We start from the raw sequence: 18,755 nt of genomic DNA on the forward strand, positions 1-18,755 counted from the left end.
AATAAAATCAGAGGGCTGAAGAAATTAAGTGTGGAGAAAAGCACACGTAGGATTGCAAGGAAAGAAAGAGAACAGATGGCAGGAAATGGAAGGGAAAAAGAACAGTGGGAAAAGTCTTTACAAAAATTATGGCAGTTCTGATTGCCTTACAATCATCCTTTTCTCTTTTGTAGTTGACACATAGCAAAGGAGAAGCTAAACTGATGATCAGACCGGGAGGTGATCTGGGTAACTCTGAAAGGAAAGGGAGATGCCCCGAGGACTGGCTCTCTGCTAGGAAATGGTTTGCACTCAGGGAAAAAAAAATCAATAACCTCATCCATAAAACCAGTTTTTCAGGCATGAATTCTGTCCTCCCCCTTCTCTCTTATATATGCCCTGGTTCCACCTGTATGTGACTGAAGAGGTATCGTGACCTCTAATCATTGGCTTCCATGGCTCACTATTGTTGGCGTTGTTCCCTCATCTCTGAAAGAATTTTAAATTTAATAAGAGAAAATAGGAGCTGGTGAAGCCAAGTGATTTTGATCCCTTCAAGGGAATTATAAAGCAGGAACTACAACATTACACACTTCATTTCCATTGATAGTCTTTTTTACTGCCTAACTCCTAGCCTTCATGCTTCTAACTGGAGGTATTTCTCAGCTGAGGTTGTGCCAGATGAGAATGATAGCAGAACAGTTTTCAAAGACAGAGTCAGGCAAGCCTGAGCAGGTGTCACTTGGCACGAACGTACTTAGCATTATTTAGTTTCTCCTCATCATTCAGGTCCTCTGTTTTCAAGAGGTCGTATTTGATTGATCCTGGTTGAATGGCATCAATGAGATCCAGGACTGGCATGCTGGTGCTGATTTTGCTATCCTGCATAGATGGAAAATACAATTAGATGCAAGAACAGAATGACAGATCTCCCACAAAGCCAGAGTCTAGGCTCAAGAGCAATGGAGAGCTCAGTCAAATACCATTTAGATCTTCACAAAGAGCTGCTTAGCATTATTTTTCATCTAAGGCAGACTAAGAACCCTTTCAAGGACTTTTTTTTTTTTTCCCCAATGGATGAGACATCATTAAATCAAAAGGTAGGGTGCTGGGCTAGTGAATTTGCTTCCTGGGGGGAGATGACATTGATACACGTCTGCTGATGGGAGGTGTGAGGGGGATCAGCTGTGTGACTTCTGAGCTCATTATATGAAGTCTGATGGATCTGCCCTCACCTGGTGCAAACTGCTGATTTACATCCACTGAACATTCCCCAGCTTGGGAAGTGTCTCAGATGTGTTCGCAAAATTGGAAGCTCTCTGGAACTGGACCTTCTCTGTGTTTATAAGGTGTCTTGCAAAACAGGGCACCGCCCCTGAATGGTACTACTTTTATAAAGGTATTTCTATTGTTCTTTTAAATACTGCCATTTGTCATTGCTGTAATTCAATAATCAACAGCACAGCAGTTCTTGCTTAATTCCAGTCATCATTCCTGGCTCCATACTTTGATTTGCTATGTCAAACTGGCATTCAAGTTGTTTCCTGTTATGTTCGTATCATGTTTCTGTTACCTTTTCATAATAAAGCCCCTTGAATGACATGTCTATATCTGAACATGCCTTTAAAAAGGAATGCAAAATAATCAAACTGTGTAGTTAGTTATATCATAATGTATTGTGTGCATGTATATGCGTATATGTATCTATATACAGGCATTGTATATAGCATACACACAAACACACGGAATAAGACATTCGTAAGCAGAGACTTCCAACCAAAAAATGTACCTTGAAACTGGAGATGGTTGAATCTTTCCCGGCTGCAGTCAGTGTTTCATTGACCCAGTTGACAATGATTTCATCATTGACCTTCTCTCCACCACCAATGTCTTCAAGGATATTCAGGGTGTACCTTAAGGGGGAAGCCAGGATACCTGCGTTTGCTCAAAGTCTACCGTAACCTCAGAACCATCCCGTACGTGCACAGCTTGACTGGGATCACCCCAAAAATCCTCTTAAACCTGCTTCCCACAAACTCACAGTATATATGAATTATATTATAACATGCTAAATCACCTGGTGGGTCTAATTCACTTCCTCTTCCCTAATCACTGTTTTGGGAGTATCAAAAGGATTTGACACTCAAAATTTCCTACAAGGTCCCTCTTAGTGGATGTCAGTGTAAATGAGTCATTCTCACAGTGCTTAAAAAATAATCACTGACTTTAAGGCCAGAAGGAAATTGATATGGTCATGTAAGACTGACCTTCTGCATTAACACAAACCTGGAATATTTGGCTTATATGTCAGGATACACCTTGGAAAGACATCTGAAATTGATGGCAAGTAATCACCATATCCTTAGATTAATTACCTGCCTTATAAACCTATACCTTGCTTTGAAGACTGAATTTAGTCTATATTCAGTTCCTAACTGCTGGGTCTCTTTATACCCAATTACAGAGCTCTTACACACACACACACAAACGCACACACACAGAATTACATTGAAGTGGGGAGAGCCACAGGGTTGCATCCACTTCAGGTAGCAGATTACAAAACTTCTGCATCAGTTCCTTGTTTCCACTACATTCTCCCCATCCCCTGATACAGAGACCTTCCAACTTCTTTTTCTCTCTTCCATGCAATGAACATTTATTCATGCTATATAGATAGTGACAATAATAATCTTCTGCATGAGCTGACCATAATGTCCTTGCCCACAAGATAATGTGCTTCCTGATAGCATCCCTAACAAGGAGTGAGCAAAAGGTTGCTCTGTCTTTGCACACAAGTGCAAACAGAGGAGTGAGAAAGCTGTAGCCTGTAGCGCCTTCTCAGTGATAGCATCAGGGAACTATTACAACACAAACTGAGTACACCAAAACACTCTGAAGTTTGTTGTCTGACTGTCATACCTTCTCATCAACTGCCAGATTAAGGCCAGCGTGAGTGTACGGTTTCCTTCATTAAGATCTTGCCCAGCGATGCCAACGAGGGAAAATTTGGCTTGATTCTTTCCCAGTTCCACTGCATAGTTGCAGTTTTCAAGCTGTTAAAGACAGGGTCAATTTGTGCGGTGCAAAAATATAGGAAAAAAAAGAAGACAAGACACTGTTACTTTAAATTCTTTCGCTTGCTTAGCCCAAATGCTCCTGGGCAAACAGGAGCTTTGGGGCTCTGTGATAATACAGGTGTTGACTACCAGTTCCCTCCCAAAAACACCATGGTAAACAGTTAACATAGAAGGAAATGTTATACGTTATCATCAGGGCCTGAAAAAGAGATTACCTTGGAAAATACCAATCTATGGCTCATGGGTACCTCCAGCATCATGGCATTGCACTGAGACAAAGGATTAGTGCCCCAGTCAATTTTTTAGGTCAGTTAATCACTCTGGCCTAACTGGATGCAATTACTCATCCAGATAGCTGGGAGAAAGCTCTGTATTTAGCGGCAACTCTGTGAACGGTTCTCGAGGCATCTGGTCAAGAATGCTTACCATCACTGTCTCCATTTGATGTGGAGGGCAGTGATCCAGGCAGCTGCAATTAAGCTGGTGCCATATGACTTACGGTGAAGATGCATTATAATTGGTGACTAAGACAGTAGCAAAAGTGGTCTGCAAATATGGTTTTTAAATATTGACACAAAAGGTGTCAAGTCTTTTTACTTCACAAATATTGTTCACCTGTCAACAGAGCCAGTGAGTCAAATGTATGTTTCTTTTTCAGGATGAAAAATTATTCACTGGCTAGGCAAAAAATCATTTAACATGCTGTACTGGGGACTTGAGAGCAACATGAGGGCTACCACGTTGCTGTTTGAAATGAGATAGACGTCCTTTGAGGATAAGGCATCGCTACTGGAGCTATTCCAGCTTTTTGTACCTTCTTCATGTTGCCACCCAGTTTAGGATATGGTGGCTTGTTCACTCTGTTCCAGTCTACTGGCACTTTGATCTTTTCGTAGAGCTGGAAGATAACCAAGGCATCTGACAGGTCACTGAAAACAATAAAACAGATATATTATTGTCCAAAGAACAGAGGAGGTAAACTTAGTTTCATAAAAGAAAAAAAATGTATATATTCTTATAGAGTCCAAAAGTTTTTATGTTTTTGTAAACAATTTGCTGGCTGCATTTATCATCTGAAGGAAGTGTAATACCTCCTCTTACCTGTATAAGTGATTTACACGTGGATTAACACCCAGGGAGTTCATCCAGTTCCTGAACGTCCTCTCTTCCCTTGTCTCACCTAAAACAACATATACATCAATCAACAGGCCTGAAAAACACACCACTCCAGTAAAATAAGGCTCCTGTGGTGAAACCGCAACTCAGAATTTACAGCGCACTGAACTATAAACAGGAGACACTGGTTGACATGTGAAATAAGAGACCACAGTGCAGCATGTAATATTTCTTCATGGCCTATATATTACAGTATTTAGGCAGGCTGGCCTTGAAATGCCTTCAAAAATTCAAGAGCAGCCTGTGCTCTAGCACGAACAGTTTCACTGTAAGGCTGTGTTGGGTTTGTGTGGCAAGGTCTTGGTAGCAGGGGGGCTACAGGGGTGGCTTCTGTGAGAAGCTGCTAGAAGTTTTCCCTGTGTCCGCCACTGGCCAAGGCCAAGCCAATCAGTGACGGTGGAAGCGCCTCTGTGATAACATATTTAAGAAGGAAAAAAACCGGCTGCGGCTCAGTAGCCAGAGAGAGAAGAGAAGTGAGAGAATGCAAGAGAAAACAGCCTTGCAGACACCAAGGTCAGTGGTTGATAATAAATTAAATTAATTTTATCAAGTTGAGTGTCTTTTGGCCATGGTGGTAACTGACAAATTATCTCTCCCTGTCCTTATCTCAACCCACGAGCCCTTTGATTTACTTTTCACTCCTCTGTCTGGTTAAAGAGGGGAGTGATAGAGCAGCTTTGGTGGGCCCCTGGTGTCCAGTCAGGGTCAAACCACCACAAAGGCTGAGAAAGAAGGACCTGAAGTTCAGCAAATGATCCATGCAATGGTGCTCCTGGCACCAGCCCAGAGCAAGTGGGCAGCAGGTTTATGCAAGATCTGATTTTGAAATTATATTTTTAGTTAAGGGAATGCCAGATCAACTCTAATTTCAACTAACAAGCACGCTCAATAGTCTGTACTAGTTCAGACATCCCACAAACATTTTTGTCTTTTAACACGTGCTCACCACAGAAGAGACTCCCAAAATACCAGAAGCTACATGCAGGTGAAGAGCAGCCTCCCTTTCTCCAGGCTGCCTGTGCTAATGGTGCAGTGAATATATACGTCTGAAGGACATACGTAAGGTTAGGTTAACGTGTCATCAACTCAGAGCTGAGGATACTGTGGTATGGGTGGCCAGAAACATCCTTTATCTGCATTTTCCTTACCTTCAATAGAGCTCCAGTCGATGTCCTGGTTCTCTGGCTTATGCAGGGCAGGGTATTTGTTGAACAAGTTGGCAACGAAGGCCAAGTTTAGCTTTGGGTTCCCCCGGACGACGTCGGTGGCTGTGACAAACTGCCGGCAGCCCAGCCGCTCTGCCTGCTGCAGCATGCACTCCGCTCGCTGGATGTCGTCCTTCTCCTGTGCCAGCAGAAAACAGGGCCATCAGCCTCACCCCACTGCCTGGCACAGCGTGCAAGACCCGCTTGGGGTCTCCGCGTGTGGAGGTAGGTGTGGGGCTGTTAAAGCAAGTCCATGTTGGATTTATAGCTATTTTCCCACATTTAGTAACGGCAAGTCTGTGTTTTCACATGGGCTTTACCTACCACACAGCCATCTCGCCCTATTGCTTTTACAGTTATATTCCATAAAAGAGAGGATGGTTTGAAGAAATTCCCAAATAAATGTATTTAAATATATTTGTTACATGCTAGCAGTTTATCAGTGGGGTTCAACGGTTGTTAAAGTTTCAGCGATAATAGCTAACAAAAGGCAAAATGCATCATTTAATTCTTTGAAAGCTTTGATTTCTGAAATACAAGGTCATGTTGCAATGCTCAAAAGAGTTTGCTTGTTCTGGCATCCCGGTGCAATTCCGTGTTGGCCAGCAATGCAAGTAACAGACAGAAAATATTGGCATTTACTCTAAACTTATCACATCTCACCCTTAATCCTGACATGTCAATAGTAATAGCCGGAATGCCTTCTTCATCTCCCTTGGGGGCAACTTGGTTCAGCAAATGGTAATAAGCTCTTGAGTCCTGTGACAGACGGAGAAATTAAAGGTAAGAAAAATTATATCTAAAGCTCAGGTTTTGCATGCCAGTGCTCCCCTGAACAATGTGCTTGCATGCTTCGTTTTTATTTCATCAATCATTGGGCTACATAATTAAATTAATTAAGGTGGAAGCACTTAGAAGTTCCTACTTTATGCTGTATTTGCCAGATCTATTTCTTCCCTAAGCCAATATATATATGCTGCAGAACGCTCAATGCACCAGACAAAATGCTGTGTGTTGCACTTACAAAAAGGACAGCAACAACAAAGAGATAGGAGAATTGACTTAATCTGAACATTAAATTAGAGATAAGAAAATGCCTACCTTTATAATGCTGTAGAAGTCAGGCTGCTTAGCGTTTAATAAAAGAAAATGCAGAAGGAGAAAGCAGATGTTTAAAGCGGATTTCAAAGCAATGCTGGAACAAGTTATGGAAGAGAAAGCATAGTTTTCAAGGACAAAAGTTAAACCCAACAAGAGTATCAGCATTTTTCAGGCAAAAGGGCAGGAACAAGACAAGGATTTAACATGTTGTGTTTTTAATCTTTTGTGAAATGTAAATGTTGCTTCCATGTGTGGAGAATGTTAATCTCACTTCAGAAATAGCTCGAAGAACTGAAAATAAAGCTACATGTTAGTGTCTTGGGACTAGACTAATTAACGCAACTAATACTCTTCAAAACATAAAGCAGATTACCTGAATTATTTTAAATCTTATACATCTGCAAGGTGGGGAGACACACTTAATTAGAGAATGGCTGTAAAGGCTGAAGTCTTGGCCTCCAAGAGGTAAACATGTGCCTTATTTTCCAACTGTAAATATGGTAAGTGCGATTTATCTTTCAGTTGCAGATAGGATTTAATCAGTTGCATTACAGTCCTCTCAGCCAGCCTACAGAAAGATGGGAAGGACTCCATTCCCTCCCCTTTCCATGGATATTCTCCAGTTACCTCCACCCAGTGAACCAAGAATCTGTCACAATAAAAATTGTACTGTCGAATGTGACTCTCAGACTCTCCTGTTGCCTTCCCTGGTGTTTTTTTCTGTATGTCAAATAAGTCATGGTAAATTACTTTTCATGCTCCAGTCCCTGGTGGACTTTTCCCATGCTATGCTGGGAGTGGGCAGGTTGGGTCGTGGCTGGTGAGGTTGGTGTGTTGGCTGGTCCCTGGCTTGCCTGGAAGCCAGCTCAGACAGCCTCCCTGATATAGCCCTGACAGCCCTGGGATGCTGGCCGAACGTCACGCTGTAGCTTTAGTGTCTGAACCACACTGATGAGGTTCAACTAATTCTGTCTAGGAAGAATTAAGGTCCTACAGAGAAAGCTCTGCTGAAATCTGCACCCACAAGCCCATGAAGTTCCAAGTATGTGAAATATGCTGCATGGGCTACAGAACCATCCTTGCAAGTGCCTCCCCATCTAGCTATATTATTCTGAATAGTCCCACTCAATTAAAACTTGCAGGTAAGTACATACAGGGTTATAGCAAAGGTTGGGACAGAGGAGCACAAAACCCAGGTGCTGTACTGAAGGAAAGATCAAGTAGGGAAACAGGAAGAGCCTCATCCTCTTCCCCTACACCTAGTTACATGTCTGGGTAAGGTCCTGCCTGTTCCAAACAAAAGCCAGGGCAAGAGGCATTTAAGGACATTTAGGAAGGAGGAAAGCAATAGAGGCAGGGAACTGAAAATACAGCTGTAGAGTCTGAATCATAGAATCATAGAATCGTTTAGGTTGGAAAAGACCTTTAAGATCATCAAGTTCAACCCTTAACCTAACACTGCCATCCCACCACTAAACCATGGCCCTGAGCATCTTAACTACCTGTCTTTTAAATACCCACAGGGATGGGGACTCAACCACTTCCCTGGGCAGCCTGTTCCAATGCTTAACAATCCTTTCTGTGAAGAAATTTTTCCTGATGCCAAATCTAAACCTGCCCTAGCACAACTTGAGGCCATTTCCTCTGCAGTTGGTGCCCTGTCCAGAGCCAGCAGCCAGTCCTTTCCCAGGCCTTTGGTGTGCTGGGGCTGGCAGTGATGACTGGGAGTTTGGGAGGAGGAGGAGTACTACTGAGCGGAAAGGTAAACCCCACTAAAATGATTTTATGTACCCAGCTCTATGTGTTCAGCAGAGCAGTCTCAGCTGCTTGGATTGTTTCAGTGCACAATCCCTGTTTGGAGGACAGGGATTTGGGTGTGGAGCTGCTGTTTTGCTGTCGTTGGTCAGTGTTTCTCCTACCTTGATGTCTGAGCTGAAGTTGTTGACTTTGTTGCATCCTGCATTCTCCAGGTGATAGTTTGCCCACCTCAGCAGCAGTTCCTCTGGAGACAACTTCATCAGATCCTCCAGGCTCTCTCCTTCTCTCAGAAGAGCAATCAAAGCTAAGTGGGGAAAAAAGAAAAAAATAATGATGTTGTGAATACTTGTAGAGGAGAATGTATAACTATTTTTTCTCTTACACAGTTTGCTACCCTCATTTCTAAAAGTGAATGACTAGAGTGTTGCAAAAATTCAAGCTTGGTTAGCATGACAGAGGACATAAACAGGAAAAGGGTCTCATGAATAAAATGAGGACAAGGCTGTTAGCTGTGGATCTAGTACTGGATCATACAAAAATGCAAGACTATTTCAGTGTGGTCTCAGAACTACCCGATTTCCTTGCTTCACATCTTAATGAAAAGATGATGATGTGGAGCACAGGGGCAAGATGGGAATGAAAAAATGAACACAGACTTTCTGCAGATTAGGCGAAAGAAATCTCAGTGACCTTCATACTGAAATTGGATCCACACAGGTATTCTGAAGAACTTGCACATGACTTCATGGGCTCATGGTCCAGTAGGGTTAACTCATCTGTCAGTTACAAAAGATACCCTATTTATATAGAAAAATTAACATAGTAGTTACGTTCCTAAAAGGGGGTAGAGGCAGGAGGGAAGGATCAACCCTTGCAGCTGCAGGATGTTCAGCTGATCTCTGGAGCACGAAAGGCTTTAGAACAACTTTTGAAAAGGACAACTAATAACATGGAAACTAATTGTTAATGTGATAAAAAGGGAGAGTGTGTCACCCTACTCCGATCTGCTGGTATCTTTTGTCATTCCTTGAAAGATCTATGGATTTGCTACATAAAGGAAACAGTGGACACCTACTATATCTGCAGTTCCATAGATAATTTGATATAGGGTGCTATGGGGTTAAACTGAACCAGAAGGAGATAATAGAAGCATTTGAAAATAGACAGTGGATTTTATGAAAAGAGCAATGTTAACACTGAGAGAAGTAGGCTGGAAGAAGGATTCTTGTGGAGTTGGTCATGGATTGATTTTTGGATTAATGTTTTCTTTTTTCTTTTTTTTATTTTGCATCAATTCTCTTGGCACAAATGCCAGTAATGTGCTAAAAATTTCATGATGATATTCACTAGGTGGCATCGTCAATACAGAGGATGATCAGGAAACCAGACAGAAAGAACTAGATGACAGTAATAAAAATGGAATGTAATTTAATAGTGCCATGTTCAAAGACATTCACTAGGGAATTAATATGAATAACTGCTATTAGCTAAAAGCTTATACGAACAGAGGACGAGAACAACTTGAGTGTATTAGATGTCTTCTGAGCTACTCTGAGCCACCATGTGATATGACCAGGGGAAAACCAAATACGATATTAGTGCATCCCAGGTATTTCCCATAGAGGTTGGGATGTATTACTTGCCTTGATACCATGTGCTTATGAGAGTTCATGGGAAATACAGTGTCCCATATTCAAGAAAGGGGAATTTCACCTGGAACAGCTGCAGAGAAGGGCTGGCAGGGAAAGAATGTCTACCCTGACAAACTGAAGTCTAAGATGAGAAGTGAAGGAGAACATACAAGAAAATTAGCTATTAAGTGGGATAAGGCTACCTACAGAGGAATGGGACCCGGGAACTCTGGAAACTGGTGGCTCTGGTTATGAAAGGGATAGAAATGTGCAAGTGGTGAAGCAATGAAGGTAACACCTGCATGGCAACCAGAGGAAAGAAATGTCACTGTTGGTTGAGCGGATTATCCAGAGGCCCAGGGAGCAAAGCTGCAAGATGAGGTGCCATGTGGACTGAATGTGCACACCCACAGCCTCACGCTGAAGCTATTTAATGGAGAATTTTGGCATTGATGTGACACATCTGGAGTGCTGTGTCCAATTTGGGGGTCCCCAGTACAAGAAAGACATTGACAAACTGCAGCGAGTGTAGTAGAGGGAGACCAAGATGATTGATCTGGAGTATGTGACCTATGAGAAGAGGATGAAAAAACTGGGTTTGTTTAGCCTGGAAAGAGGTCTGCGAGGTGAACAAGTATTGTCTTCAATAATTATACATGGGCCAGGACTGTATTTTCCCAGTACGCACAGCAAAAGGTCGAGAAGTTACAGTCACAAGGTACAGGAAGGGAAATTCCAACTAGATGTAAGAAAAAAAACATTCACAGCAAGAGTGGTTGGGCTCTGGAACAGGCTGCCCAGAGAGCGCTGGAAAAGGCTCTGAGCAACCTCATCTAACCTGGACACTGGTACTGCTGTAAGTGGGTAGTTGGATGGCTGAACCAAAGGACCTCCAGAAGTTTCTTCCAGCCTAAATTATTCTGTCATTCTCTAATTCTGATTTCACAAAGAAAGAGGAGAAGTTTGGCAATCAAGAGCAAGAAAAGAGCCAAGCTTCCTGAATGCAGCGTAGTATTTTCTTATCCCAGATTTAGTGCCAAAACACCAATATACATGGGTGGAGACCATCATTCCTGACCCAATGAGCATGAAATTGGCTCTGCACATACAAGTCTACACACAGCTACTTTGGAGTGCTGGAACTTGTGAAGAGTAACGGAAATTAGAGCAGTCAAGAAGACAAGCAACAAATACTTGAAGAAAAAAATTAAGAGCTTTGTCTTAAAGACTGTTCAGTGATAACAGTAGAGCACTGCAATAAAGAGCCATACATACCTTCATTCCAAAAAAAAACTCTAGTTCATCAAAGAGTCCAATTTTGATGACTTGCCATAAAAGACCCAAAACCAGGTAAGGTTTCCCTTCTTTCAAGTCTTCAGCTCCAATGTTAACAACATGGCACCCAATGGCTGAAGCAGAGTTCAGGGCCAGAACTGGAGAGCTGAGGATACAGGAAGGGAACAGCTAAAAGCAGTGAAATCTGTGAGCAGCTTTGCTGTGAATGCATTTACGTACATGTCTGAATCTCCTGGGATTACAGGGAATTTCTGGGTCCCAACATGAAGACGGAAAGGACCTCTCTGGCAAAGGTGAAAGACACCTTGTCACAAGGCATTGGAGGGCAGAGCAGATGTCTGCATTCACAGTAATGTCCTGACTCAGTCCTGGTTATCAAAGCCAGGGTCTCCCTATAGCTGATGCACAAGCACATGTTCAAGTGCAAATGTAGCTTCAGCATGGGGAAAGCTCTCCTCTGCTCAGTCTTGAACACACGGAGGAATGAGGGAGCTACAACCCAGGCAACCGGCAGATATTCCCAGCTTGGCCCTCCCTAAGCGCTATGCAAAAGCCCTAACACCTAAAATACAAACAAGTTGCTAGCTGGCAATGTATAAATAAAGCACACGGTCATAGGAATCAGTATGAATAAACCTGTTGAGTTTTTAACCTTGCAGTTCAGCTAAGGTCAGGACTGGTCAAGCCTGCATATTTTCTTTTTGAACTTTGGAGTACGGAGTCCTGGTTTGGGAGTGTTCAGCAGAAGCAGAGGGATTCTGTGATTCACAGTGAAGGGCAGAAAGAAAGTGATGTTCCAGGAATGTTATGTTCCTTCGCCACTTCATTCCCATTTAAAACAAATGGTATAAGAAAATCAGGTCTGCATTGTTCAGAAAGGTGGCTTGGGAAACAGAGGGCAAGTAAAGCAGTCAAAGAAGCTTGGAAAATATAATTTATCACACAGATGCGCAATTTTTCACATAAATTTCATCACTTCAGGCATGCCAGACAGATTTGATTAGATATAAAATGCAGAGAGAGACATAGTGTAAATTCTCATAAGCTAGAAAAATTGGAGCATTTCAAATTAATTACCTTTTCTCTACCAGACAGATGTAAAAGGGTTAAGTTAAAGTGGAAGCTGTATTGATCAAATCATGTCTACATGTGACAGGGATTGATCTGAGCTGCATCACTAAGCTCTGCTGCTGACCAAAATGATTAGAACTGAAAAATGTGGTATACAGCATAAAAATCCAATTTAATGGCTTCTGAGCTTACTTGAGCCTGGCTAATGTTCCATCAAATCAGAGTAGCTGAGGGCTAAACTGGGTTAGGTTCATATCTATTCCACGTATCTATTTATATCCTGTGCCCAGATACGTAGATGCTGTTCATATAGAAGTATCTCTCTACATACTGCTGTGTGTGAAATGCAATAAACTTTAAATAGGTGAAAATTAACTTTTTTTGTCCAATTTTAAAATTATGTACATGTGCAGGTAATAGAAATAAAGAAGGATTCAGTATTCAAAGTGAAATAGCATGAGTTGTAAAAGGCAGGCAAAGGCTATGGTTCCATCTCAGGCATGTTGCACACCACGGTACTTCCTAGGTCCCAGTTCCTATTTTGGTGAGAACATCAGACTGCAACACAGCAGCTGTGAATTCAAAGTCCATGGCCATGCCTGCGTGACCCTGGATGTGGGATTCAGCCTTCTAAGAGCTACTCCATCTGGAATTGGTCACCATATTATCCAGTTGCTCTTGCATTTGTATGACATCTACCACAGAGTTATCTAAAACTTTGAACATGATACATTGGGTTAAGTGCAAATACAAAGACAGTTTGTTTAGTCAGATTGCTCATATGTTTTGAAAGAAACAGAAATATAAGTCATTTTAGTTTTAGGACGTGGACCTGAGCATCTCACTTTGCCACAAACAACTTTGCCTGATTGTGTTGGGCAGGACCATGGTACCTCCAGCCTTTGCTGTAAGTGATTCTACTAAAGCATCCTAAGTGGAAAAGCAAAGAATCTTGTTACATTTTAGTACCTGTATTGTGAAGGGCGTGAGCTTCTTTTTGTTGATTGTTCTCTCATCAATGGTATCTGGCACTGAAAAGTTGATCATCTTACTGGAAATAAAATAAAAAATAACAAGAAATACACTACTAGCTATGCACGCACAAAATATGATATAGCTTTTGTCACTACACTGTAGGACAAGTCAAAGAGCTGGAGAGTTACTGAACAAACACAGGTAGTCAGCCTCTGGTTTTACACATAGACACGCGGGCACACAGGCAATACTTGAGCCATCCTTTTGGGTCACATGCAGATTTCACTATAGGTGTGAGGCCAAGAATACCACAAGGTGAAGTTGTGCGAGAAGTTTATTGTGCAGAAAATGTCTCTGAAAGCTCTCGCTCTCTCATGGTGCTTCGTGTGAAGCCCAAAAGTCCTTGGACAAAAATAAAACCAAGTAACTCCTCAAATTTCACTGACTTCGTCTTACTGCAAGGGTCCAAAGAAAAACTATCATTTAACATGAAAGAAGCTTTATATTTTTGAAGAGAAAAGAAGCAAAAAACCTTGCATTATTAAGGCCCTGAATCTGCAAAGATTCATGAGCTTAATGTCAAGTGCATTTAAACAGAGGTATGAGCTTCTGCAGACTCATGGTTCCCATTTGTGAGAAAGATAGGTATTATTTACCAGAGCACTATGCCATCACCGACCGCCTGGAAGAGGTCATCTGTTTCTGGATTCATTGGGACCACGTGTTTACAGTCAGGGTCCTTCTCAAGGGCTTTATTAATCCAGTTGACAAAGGCATACTTTTCTTCCTCTGTGGACACAAGATCAAATCCATCAGTTTGCTGTGCAATACCTCTACCTTCATTTTACTTACAAAGGCAGAACTCCTGGGGAGAGAAGACTCTCCCATCAGTGTGATCAATCAATGAACCAGGGAAAAGTCTCTGAGGAGACAGGCAAATGAGCTGAAGACAGCAATGGGCTTGAGCTGGTTAATACTCCTCCATACCCCTTCCCGCTGACTGGGAAATCCATCAGTTTGCTGTGCAATACCTCTACTTTCATTTTACTTACAAAGGCAGAACTCCTGGGGGGAGAAGACTCTCCCATCAGTGTGATCAATCAATGAACCAGGGAAAAGTCTCTGAGGAGACAGGCAAATGAGCTGAAGACAGCAATGGGCTTGAGCTGGTTAATACTCCTCCATACCCCTTCCCGCTGACTGGGGCTGTCCCGTGTCATGAGGATGGGCGTATTATAAAGACTGGTAATGAAGTTCACATGATTCAACTGTACATTGCAGTTGCTATGCTCTGCTAAGCATCATTTGAACTTGCACCACAATTTGAACGCATTCTTGTATCGCTTGGCTAAATTGAAATTCCATGTAACTTCAAATAAGTTCAAGTAAGCTAATTCTGCATTGTAGATTACATCCTTCACATGTGGAATATCTAGGAGAGCCTGACCAGGGTGTATTGGACTCTGACATGGAACATTCAGAGGGTAATGGGCAAATGTTCCCTCTAGTCCAACAGGGCCGTAACATAGCTATCCTGTACCAGCAACAGGTCACACCACCCCCAGTAGCTCAGGGAAGGTGTCCTCTGTGTTCAGGTGGGTAAAGACCTTGGAAGCATCCTCTGTTCTCCCTTCCCCAGAGAGAGTTCCCCAGCCCTGGCCCTGGAGAAGACAGCCAAGGGTGGGACCTTCTCCTTGTGGAGCTGCTTCAGAGTGGGCTGTGCCCAGGAGGTAGCAGAAGCAACCATGGCTGCCCCAAACCTTCAGCTTGGAGAAACAGGCTGGGAGAAGAGCCCTGAAGGAGTTGTGCCCTCTTTAGAAAAAGGTCAGGAACCATTCAGTTACAGGTGAGTTTACAGAGAGACTACCAGAGAACTGGTAAAATGTACATGGAAATGAGTTAGCAACAATGGGGAACCTGTGCCTTGCCTCACCAGTAAGCAGGGACAGCAATGGGACAGTCTTTGTGCTGCTGCCCTTGTGCTGGGAGGCTGTTCTCCAGCAGAGCTGTGATGCCTTTATGGTAAGAAAAGCTAAGCCAGTTGGAGCTTCCTTCCATAGCCACAGCCCTGTCCACCCCAGTAAACCATCTCACACTAATTTTGACAAATACTCTGCTTCGGTGCTTTGTCACCTTCACAACTCTTTTGCCTTGCACCAGGCTCACCTGAACAGCTGCCAAAGCTCACCCAGGCCAGAGCACCTGGGTTTGCATCACGAGAAGGGGCAGATGATCTCCAAGGGCACTCTTGTTCCTAACTGCTTTCAGTATAGGATAGCTGTACCTACCTGAGTAAGAGTGTTGTGTGCCAGCACTGGACTGCTCAGATGTCCCACCAATAGCACAGATCCCCTCCTTTTTGTTGATTTGTTTTCGGAATGACTTAGCAACATCATCGCTCTTCAGGTTTTGGAAAATCTTTCAAGCAGAAGAGGTAATTTTAGAATTTCTGAGAATTAAACCAAGCTAAAACAGTGAGCTCTTGGGCCAGGAGACATGTCATCTCTGCTTCATACATAGGGAAGCACAGCTTGGATATTATTCAGTGGGTTTCTGTGTAAGATCTGTGTATCTGCTGTGGTAGAAGAGGATCATACACAGCTTTTATGTTTTCAAAGCAGTGAACAAAGATCACCCAAGTAACAGAAACATACATGGTATGAAACCACAGAGCTAAGTTGTGCAGGAGGAGGGCCTTTAACAGTTTCAGTTTGAAGAAAGGATAAGTAAAATTCTGTTTCTTCATCCCAAGAGGAATTCCACTGTTTTAGCATTTGCTTTCGTCCCCAGTTCAGACCAGAAAAAGAAGCTTTTTAATAGCAAAAATGCCTCATAAAGTTTTCAGTTTCAATCTGCTGAACTTTTTTGTAACCATCTAGCTAGAACATAGTAGTTTTGCAACTTATAACTGAAAAACTGCATCCCAACTGAACTGATGAAAACACCAGCCAAACTGAAAGGTATTGTCTGTTCAATACGCAGCTGCATTCATGTAACTTGTCCCAGTTAATTGCAGGGTTTCTATTTTGGTTACCTCCCGCTCTCATCTTTTCCAGCGAGGGGACTCCTTGGATTAACCAGGTACCCATGAGACCTTGTGCCTCTGCTGTGCCCTGGGGACCACCTTGAGTATCCTGCCTGGCATCTTACTTACTAAATAAATGACATCTTACTTACTGAAATAAATTCATCAAAACTGATCCGGCCATCCCCTGTGGTTGTCAAATTCTGAATGAGTTCTCTGGCTTTATATCCTGGGAGAGGGAGATTGGCTGCCTTCAACACGTCTGTTAAATCATTGGCGTGGATGAAGCCGTTCCCACTGATATCTGCGATGATTAAAGCAAACATTTAGATTCTGCATCAGCCTAATGAAATTTTATGCACACAAAAGGCTGTTGTTTTTATTTTATCTGGGGAAGTGTACGTTATATATAAAGATTTGTTATCCTGAAATCCAATATTTTCAACCACTGCAGTGTCATTCACACCCAAGAAAAAATTACAATCACCATTTACAAACAAAACCTCACAATGTTGAATTTATGTTTTAGACATATAGTAGTATCTTAACAAAGCTAGGTTTAGATGGATATATTCCCCATCCCTGGAAACATTCAAGGCCAGGTTGGACGGGGCTCTGAGCAACCTGACTGAGTTAAAGGTGTCCCTGCTCACTGCAGGGGGTTGGGCTAGATGACCTCTAGGGGTCCCTTCCAACCCAAAACATTCTATGATTCTATGATAATTGACCTTCCAAGTTTTACATATAGACAAACATGTAAGTGGTTTATAGAGGGGGTATCCTGTCCACAGAACAGCTAAAGAAAATGGAGTTGACACAATACAGAGTTACACCTTACACGTGCATATATTCATGGACATAACTGGGGAATTTGGCCTGCTTTCTGCATCTAATATCAGTAGGAGTCATGAGTTTAGAGGCTTGGAACTGCAGATAGTTATCCTTAAAATAAAAACTTGGGTGTTTCTCTGCAATGGTGCTAACACGGATAGCCCTGCAGAGGCCGAGGTGATTTCAGAGAGACATGTGCCAATTTCCTGCATCGCAAGTTACAAGGTGAGTCACCCATTGCATGCAGCAAGAAGGCCCTCAGCATCAGCAGCACAGGGTATTACAGATTGCAAAGAGCATCCTATCTGTTTCTGAAGTGGTACAACAAAAGGATCTGGGCTAGGAGAGGGAAATGTCTAGGAGAGGAATGAGAGCTTCCTTCCAGCATTTGCCTTGTCAGCACATCGGGTGCACTGGGCGCACACGGGGGCCAGATGTTTAAGATTGCCAGCCTGGACTACTGCGTGCTCAGAAATCGAACGCTCATCACCTGAAGCAGTCAGGGCAACCGATTAACACATAACCCAGCGAGGCTGACAGACCTGCTAATAAAAGTTAAGTGAGCTGTGAGAAACACAAGGATTTTTCTTACAATTTGGGTAGACAGTGACAGATCTGCATGACTTTAAAGGAGACAAATCAGATGAGACCTTTAAAGGCTTGGAAAAGAAACACACACTTTAAAAATACATAGGGCTCAAAAGGTCATCGTAAAGGGATTACAGATTTTGCAGCCATTTTCACATTTCTCCTCTCCAGACTCTCCCTCCCCAGAGGGAGTACTCAGTTTGTATTAAAATAAAAACTTTTTGCCTTCCAAATAATTTGCCAGGACTAAACAATATTCCTAGGAAAACGCTCGAGAGTATTTCCAACATGGTTTTCTGTACAGCTTTTGAGGTTATTTCATCAACCCCGCTGCTCATCGCCCTGCCGTCTCTCTCTGGTGAGAGGCCATTGCTCCGCAGCGTGCCAGTGCGGTTTCATCTAGGAGGTCTGCAGCAGCAGGAACAGGACTTTCTGTGGTTCTTGTGACACAGCAAGACCAGCGTTGGAGTAAGCTCCGTTTCCTCATAGCTGTTCAGTACATGAGAAAAGATCCTGCCACGGCTTCACACTTCTGCAGCGTCTTTCCTGTTTGCTGTACTCACCGACTTTGCTGAAAGCCTCTCGTAGCTCTGCCACCTCCTCCTCCGAGAAGTGTGCTGTCGACGCCATTTCTTATTTCTCCGAGCGGCGGGTCTGCAAGAAGAGAGGACTTGTTTTTATTTGGTGCCTTTTTGGGGTTGTAATCGTTCATTTGGATTTTCAAAGTCTCGGAGCAGTTCCCCATTGCTAAAAACCCAGTTCCTCTCTGCACCCCAAAATCAAGCAAAGGGGTAAAATCCTGCCTATGTGAGATACAAATCTGTGTCCCTCCTGTTGTTTTGCTAGGCCCTGCTCAAAATCCCAACAGTTTTATTTATACTAATTTAATCCAAATTAAATCCTACCTCTGCTAACTTTTGCTTCTCATGGAGAAAGTGGACACAGTCGTGCTGGTTCTTGTTATTCCCCCTTTGGAAACACACTTCACCATGTGCTTCTTCAGCAGCACTGGCAGAGAAGTGGCAGCCCTATCTGCCCCCAG

At 42.8% G+C, this 18,755-nt stretch overlaps 1 protein-coding gene across 1 annotated transcript in view; it reads right to left on the minus strand.

The window, feature by feature from the left end:
- The window catches only part of LCP1 (lymphocyte cytosolic protein 1), a 30,598-nt gene that overhangs the window by 2,060 nt on the left and 9,783 nt on the right, over window positions 1-18,755 (minus strand). Inside the window, exons 2-17 of the mRNA XM_035900343.1 lie at window positions 18,277-18,367; window positions 16,447-16,598; window positions 15,558-15,687; window positions 13,926-14,058; window positions 13,249-13,345; window positions 11,222-11,358; window positions 9,368-9,376; window positions 8,691-8,698; window positions 8,458-8,600; window positions 6,101-6,196; window positions 5,381-5,576; window positions 4,158-4,236; window positions 3,871-3,985; window positions 2,899-3,032; window positions 1,769-1,892; window positions 737-861 (exon numbers count right to left, since the gene is read on the minus strand). Coding sequence (XP_035756236.1) covers window positions 737-861; window positions 1,769-1,892; window positions 2,899-3,032; window positions 3,871-3,985; window positions 4,158-4,236; window positions 5,381-5,576; window positions 6,101-6,196; window positions 8,458-8,600; window positions 8,691-8,698; window positions 9,368-9,376; window positions 11,222-11,358; window positions 13,249-13,345; window positions 13,926-14,058; window positions 15,558-15,687; window positions 16,447-16,598; window positions 18,277-18,343 — 1,745 coding nt within the window. The 5' untranslated portion in view covers window positions 18,344-18,367. The remainder of the gene's footprint in view (window positions 1-736; window positions 862-1,768; window positions 1,893-2,898; window positions 3,033-3,870; window positions 3,986-4,157; window positions 4,237-5,380; window positions 5,577-6,100; window positions 6,197-8,457; window positions 8,601-8,690; window positions 8,699-9,367; window positions 9,377-11,221; window positions 11,359-13,248; window positions 13,346-13,925; window positions 14,059-15,557; window positions 15,688-16,446; window positions 16,599-18,276; window positions 18,368-18,755) is intronic.

The sequence above is a fragment of the Egretta garzetta genome, unplaced genomic scaffold, assembly GCF_000687185.1.
Source record: "Egretta garzetta isolate BGI_Z169 unplaced genomic scaffold, ASM68718v1 scaffold268, whole genome shotgun sequence".
In the NCBI taxonomy this organism is placed as follows: Eukaryota; Metazoa; Chordata; class Aves; order Pelecaniformes; family Ardeidae; genus Egretta; species Egretta garzetta.